This window comes from Netta rufina (assembly GCF_964035555.1).
Source record: "Netta rufina genome assembly, chromosome: 21".
NCBI classification, from domain to species: Eukaryota; Metazoa; Chordata; class Aves; order Anseriformes; family Anatidae; genus Netta; species Netta rufina.
The window spans coordinates 9,021,118-9,028,596 of NC_140145.1; the positions used below are offsets into that span (position 1 = coordinate 9,021,118).

The window sequence follows — 7,479 nt, forward strand, 5'->3', positions numbered from 1 at the left end:
AATAGTGTGGTCAGCAGGGCCAGGGAGGTGACTGTCCCCTTGTACTCTGCTCTGGTGAGGCTGCACCTCGATTGCTGTATTCACTTTTGGGCCCCTCTGTACAAGGAGGACACTGAGACCCTATAAACGTGTCCAGAGAAGGGCTACGAAGCTGGTGAAGGTCCTGGAGCACAAGTCCTCTGAGGAGGAGCTGAGGGAACTGGGGGGGGTTACCGTGGAGAAGAGAAGGCTCAGGGGAGACCTTATGGGACACTGGTGGCCAGGTGATGGTCAGATGCTCCTGCAGGTCTCTTCCACCCTTAAGGCTGCTGTGCCTCTAAGCCCCTGGTTGCGGTGTCCCAGCAGCAGCACGGGCCGCCAGCCCTCTGCGGCTGTCCCAAGTCTTTGGGGACAATCAGGAAAGGCTCAAGGAGGCAATTTGGGAACTGCGGCTCCCCCCTGCGTACTGCCCCGGGGTTGTACCCCCAACCCACCCGCAGGGGGTCACCCCCTGCCCGCATTTCCCCCGCTGCCCCCTTCCGCTTCCCGTTGCGGGGCTCAGGCTCCGCCTCGGCCTGGGCGCAGGCGCGGGGCCGGGCAGGGCAGAGCCGATCCGAGCCGTGCGGGGCCGTGCCGAGCCGGGCCGGGCCGGGCCATGCCGCTGCCGGGGCCGGTGAGCCTGCGGGAGCTGCTGCTGGCGGCCGCGGCCGGCGCCGAGGGGAGCGGAGGGGCGGCGGCGGCTGCGGGGCCGGGGCCGGGGCCGGCTCCTTCGTCCCCCGGCGAGGAGGAGGTGTGCGTGGTCGGCATCTTCGGGAAGACCGCGCTGCAGCTGTGCTCCGAGAAGGCGGCCCTGGTGAGCACCGTGTGCGACCGGCAGGTCTTCCCCCTCTTCGAGCCGGCTGACCCCGAGGAGGCTGGAGATGCTGGCGGGACGGAGAGCGAGCCGGCGGCCAAGGACTACAACGATCTGCAGGCGTATTACAGCCAGGAGAGCAGGGTGCTCTACCTGGTGCTCACCTCCATCTGCGACACGCCGCAGCTGCTGAAGGCCTGCGGGGACCTGGCGGCTGCAGAGAGCAGGGAGAGTGCGGCCGGAGGCCCCGGGCCGCTGCCCCACGCCGAGGCTCACGAGTTCTGGAAGCACCAGGAGAAGCTGCACTGCCTGAGCCTCCTCTACCTCTTCTCCGTCTGCCATATCCTGCTGCTGGTGCACCCCACCTGCTCCTTCGACATCACCTACGACCGCGTCTTCAGGGCGCTGGACGGGCTGCGGCAGAAGGTGCTGCCCTCCCTGAAGGCTGCCATCAAGGACTGCCCGGTCGGCAAGGAGTGGAAGCTGAACTGCAGGCCCTGCCCGCCGCGCCTCCTCTTCCTCTTCCAGCTCAACGGGGCCCTGAAGGTGGATCCCCTCCCGAGCAGGGGCCAGGACCCCTGCGGCCACCTGGAAAAGCCGCCCCCCAAGAAGCACTCCCCCAAGAGGAGGTTGCAGCACGCCTTGGAGGATCAGATCTACCGCATCTTCCGCAAGAGCAGGGTGCTGACCAACCAGAGCATCAACTGCCTCTTCACCGTGCCCGCCAACCAGGCCTTCGTGTACATCGTGGCTGGGGGGGCCCAGGACGGCGAGGATCCCGTGGCCATGCTGCTCGATCAGCTCAGGAGCAACTGCACCATGAGGGAGACGGACTCGCTGCTGGCTCCCACGCTGTCAGGACCCAGGAGGTACCAGATGATGCGCCACGGCAGGCAGCAGCTGTCCTTCTACGCGGAGAGCAGCAGCAGCAGCTCCAGCTCTTCTGGGCAGCTGGTGGACTGCACCCTCAAGGAGTTCTTGTGGCAGCACGTGGAGCTGGTGCTCAGCAAGAAGGGCTTTGACGACAGCGTGGGGAGGAACCCGCAGCCCTCTCACTTTGAGCTCCCGACCTACCAGAAGTGGGTCGCTGCGGCTTTGAAGCTGTACGAAGTGACCATCGAAGGCAAAGACGACGACCCGACTTCTCTCACCGGGGAACTGAGCTCCAAAATCATGGGCAGCATCAAAGTCTTGGAAGGCTATTTAGACATAGACACCAAATTCTCTGAAAACCGTTGCCAGAAAGCCCTCCCCATGGCCCACAGCGCCTATCAGTCCAACCTGCCCCACAACTACACCATGACGGTGCACAAGAACCAGCTGGCGCAGGCCCTGCGCGTGTACAGCCAGCACGCGCGTGGCCCGGCCTTCCACAAGTACGCCATGCAGCTTAACGAGGACTGTTACAAGTTCTGGAGCAACGGGCACCAGCTGTGCGAGGAGCGCAGCCTGACTGACCAGCACTGCGTGCACAAGTTTCATCTGCTCCCAAAAGCAGGTAAAGAAGCTCGGTTGGGATTGATTCTCGTGGTTTAATTTCGTGCCTGTTTTAAAATGTCTCAGGGTGAGAGCACCAGCTCCTGCGTGTTTATGGAAGATGAAAGCATGGGAAGGATGTGGATATGGAAGCTTGGCGCCGCTAAAGCTTCATCTTCCTTGAGCGTCATTAATTGCAGCAGAGCTGTTGTGCAGGTTGCTTCGGTGTTGCCCTGCTGAGATGCCCACTCACAGCCAGGAGGGACCATTCTTATTTGGAATGGCACCACCACCCCGCTTATATTGAGCAATGTTTAGGAAAAAGTTTGCTGTTAGTAGTAACTGATTCTGTATTGCTGATTGAAGGTGATAACACTGGAGTTCTAACGAGATACAGAACTGAAAAAAAAATCTCCAGGAAAGTAGAAGTGCCCACCACCTCCTTCTTTCTAATAGTTTGATTGAGTTCAGTCAAGGGATAGAAACTGAAATATGTATTGCAGGCTGAAGAAGTATTTATGCCTTTTAGGAAGCTTCTAAAAGCAAAGCAGATTCAGCTGAGCAGTAAAATCTACACTGGAACTTAGTACAAAAAGCGGGAAAGAGAGAAGGAGATGCTGATAAATAATTTTTACGTACATGTATAGTAAGGAGGAGGCAGTGGGTGAAGGGAACCAAAAAATCTCTTGAATTAGTGGGTAATTTGGGGATTGTTTGATTTCCCTTTCAGGTGAGAAGCCAGAAGCAGACAGAAATCCTCCAATCCTGTACCACAACAGCCGGGCTCGTTCCACTGGTGCCTGCAACTGTGGAAGGAAACAAGCTCCTCGGGACGACCCCTTTGATATCAAAGCAGCAAATTACGACTTTTACCAGGTAACTACTGAGTCTCTATTTTTGCTTCAAGCAGTGCTTTTGCTTCATCAGCAAATCTGTATTCTGAAGTGGCCACAGATAAGTTTCCTCTTAACTTTATCAAGTTGTAAAAGTTGCTTGAGGAAGAGATTCTTGGGAGCAGGAATTCTGTGCGTGTTGGGCTGCGTGGGCAATTTCAGCCTGCACCACTCCGTGCTGACAGGAGCATCTTCGTGTGTAGTGGTTCACGTGAATTTGAAGCCCATTGTGTGTGGGCTGTACTTCCACTGCCCCTTTGATTCTCACACTCTGCACACCTCTTGAACCCTGCTTGGACCTGCTGCATGCTGTGGCTCCGAACTCACTTGTGCCAGAGACAAATTAGAAAGTTAATTTTCTTTTTCTGCATTTTCTTTTTCATAGCTTCTGGAAGAAAAATGCTGTGGGAAACTGGAGCACATCAATTTTCCTGTGTTTCAGCCAAGCACCCCTGATCCGGCACCTGCTAGGGACGAGTCCTCGCCTGCCCCTCCGGAAGGCGAGATCGAGAAACTAAAAGAAAAAGAACCTCAGACTCAGGGAGAAAGCACAGGTCTGAGCTTGGCCCTCAGCCTGGGTCAGTCGACGGGCAGCTTGGGCACATACCCGCCTGACGCCCAGGCTGGAGGGGACAATGCCGAAAGCCACGGGCAGAGTGGGGACTCCAAAAGTGAGAAAAGGCCGAGCCTGGTAGATCGTCAGGCATCCACTGTCGAGTACCTCCCTGGGATGCTCCATTCCAACTGCCCCAAGGGCCTTTTGCCCAAATTCTCCAGTTGGTCACTGGTGAAGCTGGGGCCTGCTAAGGCTTATAACTTCCACACGGGCCTAGACCAACAAGGCTTTATCCCGGGAACAAACTATTTAATGCCTTGGGACATTGTCATCAGGACGAGAACTGAAGATGAAGGAGATTTAGATACCAACTCCTGGCCTGCACCTAACAAGGCCGTCCCTGCGAAAAGAAGCTCAGTTGTGATGGGAAGAGGGAGACGGAGAGATGACATCGCTCGAGCTTTTGTCGGATTTGAATATGAAGATGCACGTGGCAGGAGGTTCATGTGTTCAGGACCCGATAAGGTCATGAAGGTGATGGGCGGGGGGCCGAAGGAATCCGCCATCAAAGCCCTCAATTCCGACATGCCGCTCTACATCCTGTCGTCGACTCAGGGACGAGGGCTCAAGCCACATTACGCCCAGTTCATGAGACTCTTTGTGGTGGTTCCAGATGCTCCACTGCAAATAACGCTAACGCCTCAGGTAAGAAATGGAAAAGGGAATCTGGTCACTGCAGAGAGAAGCTTGAGCGTTACAGGACTGGAAGGCACAAAGGTGATAGGCAGAGGGTGTCAGCAGGGTGCTACAAGGAGCTCCTGCCAACACCAGAAAAATTCAGTCAAGTTCTCCAAAGTGGTAGTTGCAAAAAGCACCCAACATATCTGGTTTGTAAACAGGTATTTTTTAAAACTTCAAGATTGGCTTATGCCAGCTTTACACTTTGTATAAAGTAAGTTTTTAAAAATATTTATTTTATCAAGAATGAATTAATAACATTTGCTCAGATTGGGAAAAAATGTAATTTTTTTAAAAAAAGATGACCAGTGAGCAATGACTGTGGAAGAATTAAATTAATGATTTTAAAAGTCATAGAGAAAAGCAGTGATTCATTGCTGATATTTGTTATCATTATTTGTTACCATTTGAATTTAGGAGGTGAAAAAGTGTTTTTTTCCCCTGACTTGGATGTTGTTTTTTTTTCCCAATTTCAAGTGTATATCAAAGAAATGGAGAAAAACCTCCATTTATGCTTTTTTTTTTTTTTTAATGCTGTAACATCTGGGCAGGTGTATCATCCTTCAATTACTGCTATATGAAATAGCGTGTACAGAGGTGGTCATTATTTGTTAGAATATGGCAAGAAATCATATCGGTGCTCACTGCATGGTATTGTCGCTGAGTAAGAGTCAGTACCGAATGCATTCCATATGAGTGGTGGGAGGGGAAGCAGTTTTGGAACATCTTGCAGCCCTTCGAGCTGTTTGAGAAGTGCTACACGCTCCTTAATATCGAATCACAAAACAATAGAATTGGCTTCTTTTATGAGAAACCTTCAACTACTCAGATATGAACCTGTTTCTTCCAGAAGTTAAAGGAAGAATACTGACTGAAATGTGACTCCCAATGCCAAAATTCCACCAGTATTATAAAAACATGCAATTTAGTGCAACAGTTAGTTTTGTTCTTGTCCTCCTGCCTCACTAATCTCTGAGGTTTTGTGTGTGAAAACTGTCAGCCATCTGACTCCCCAGGGAGCGTTTCTATTTATCTTTTTAGAGGAGAGTGGGATGAAGTGGAAGAAAATTAATGCCATTAGCAATCTATCACGTTATTGTTTGGAACTGAGGCAAGAATTGAAGGTTTTGTTTATGCTGATCCTTCTTTTTCTGTTCCCAGGTTACATCTATATCACACTTTACGACTCCTAAGGGTGTGTTTTTAGTTGGAAAATCTGTTAGGCTGTGCATTGTAGGTTCCACACGTCAGTTGCTCATATGAATAAGGCTTTCTCAATCTTCTGATATGAATTATACATGACCTATATTAGATGTTGCTGAAATCCTTCAGCACATGGGTTTAGGTAACGGTTCAGGCACGTCTGTGCTACAGTACTGGAAATCCCCTGTTAACGCAGTGTTGCGTGCGTCGGAGGGGCATGGCTTGTGTTTGTGTTGAGGTTTTACCAATGACAGCCACATCTGCAGCCGTAAATTCAGCATCTTGTCAATGGTAGAAGTGGGATCTTGTGGATGGCTCATGGTAGTGGCACAGTGGTGTCCTGGGATGTGCTGAAGTGGGTAAGATCTTGACTGTAGGTGAGACTTAGACACTTAACAGACCTCCTTAGATTCAGTCAGCTCTTAAGTTTTTATTCTAATGATGTTTAATTATCTACCCATGTCCTTTTTGTTTTCAGGTTCAGCCAGGGCCACCACCTTGCCCTGTATTTTACCCTGAGAAACAGGAAATAACCCTTCCAGCTGATGGACTCTGGGTGCTTAGATTTCCTTATGCATACGTGACAGAACGTGGACCCTGCTTTCCTCCAAAAGAAAGCCAACAATTAATGAGTTACAAAGTTCTTCGAGGAATACTGAAAGCAATTACACAGTAAGAATTGTTCTGGCAGAGTGATTTTAGTTTAAAAAGACTGTCTTCAACCTAAATTATGGTTTTTGATTCGTGTTTGTTACCTAACAGTTATCACTGTGATCTAGTGAACCCCACTGTATTTCACTGGAACACATTTTGGAAATAGATATCAAAGTGGAGAAGGGAATCCAAGAAAAAAAATGTAAGTCTTCTGTTAATTCAATTTTTGTATGTAAAAAAATAAAAGCTGGTTATCATGCTGAGCCTGTATTATTACGTTCCAATGATAATGCTTTTCCCCATTGTGTCTTTCTATGCAGTTATTTAGGAATACTTAAAAATGACCATTGCCTGAAATCAAGACTTTCCCGTGTTGTATTGAGACAATGATAAGCAAAATCTCTTCTCTTTTTCTAAACAAGCTATTTGTCTGCAAAGAATTGATGCTCTTAATGTGTTGATGTGAGAAATTGTTCACTTTTGGTCTTGTTTAAAAAAATAATTACAGTTCTGATTTATATTAGTAGCATAGCCAGAAACTGCTTGTTTCTATACCAAATTGAAATATTTTATGGCATTTGTATTCATAGATCAGATTTTGTTAAAAAGCTGACCTAAATTCATGCTTTGGAATGACAGATCTCTTCGGAAACTAAACCTGCTGGTAAATTTGTGAAAATTAAAGCGCTGGGAGTTTGGTCAATATAAGCAACTGCAGCTTAAGTTGTCAGGAGAGCTTGACTCGTGATTAAACAGACTTCGGGTTGCTAAAAGGAAGCTTTTGGCCTCATGTGAGTCTCAAATTATGGGAGTTCCGGTAATTATGTGACTATCCTAAAGAGGCATGAGAAGATGCTTAAATTGGCAGAGCTTTGCAAATCTCTGTGACGAGAAATTAGTCGTGAAAAGTCAACTCCGAACTTTTTGTTGAGGTAAGATGTATTGCTAAGCGGCCGTATCCTGAGACCTAATTTAATTTCCAGAATATTTGTCTTTAATGAGACTGCACGCTAAATTTAATTTGCCAGCTTGTAATAGTAATTGCACCACCTGACCGGACTCGAGACCTGGTTTCTGCTCCGCTGATGCACGGAAAACACCTCCCTCTGCCTGCTAAGACAATCCCC

At 49.4% G+C, this 7,479-nt stretch overlaps 1 protein-coding gene across 2 annotated transcripts; it reads left to right on the plus strand.

Moving 5' to 3' along the window:
- The first annotated feature begins 607 nt into the window (after nt 1-607).
- SMG8 (SMG8 nonsense mediated mRNA decay factor) lies at nt 608-7,052 on the plus strand. 2 transcript variants are annotated; one of them, XR_014619055.1, is made up of 5 exons: nt 617-2,330; nt 3,039-3,184; nt 3,587-4,462; nt 6,177-6,554; nt 6,992-7,052. XR_014619055.1 is itself a non-coding variant. In XM_084299890.1 (4 exons), exons 1-4 carry the CDS (start codon nt 635-637, stop codon nt 6,372-6,374), a joined length of 2,916 nt encoding a protein of 971 aa, XP_084156016.1. In that variant the 5' UTR covers nt 608-634; the 3' UTR covers nt 6,375-7,008. The 2 variants fall into 2 exon arrangements, 1 of the variants encoding a protein (XP_084156016.1); XM_084299890.1 differs by having other exon boundaries at nt 608-2,330; nt 6,177-7,008.
- The last annotated feature ends 427 nt before the right edge of the window (nt 7,053-7,479 follow it).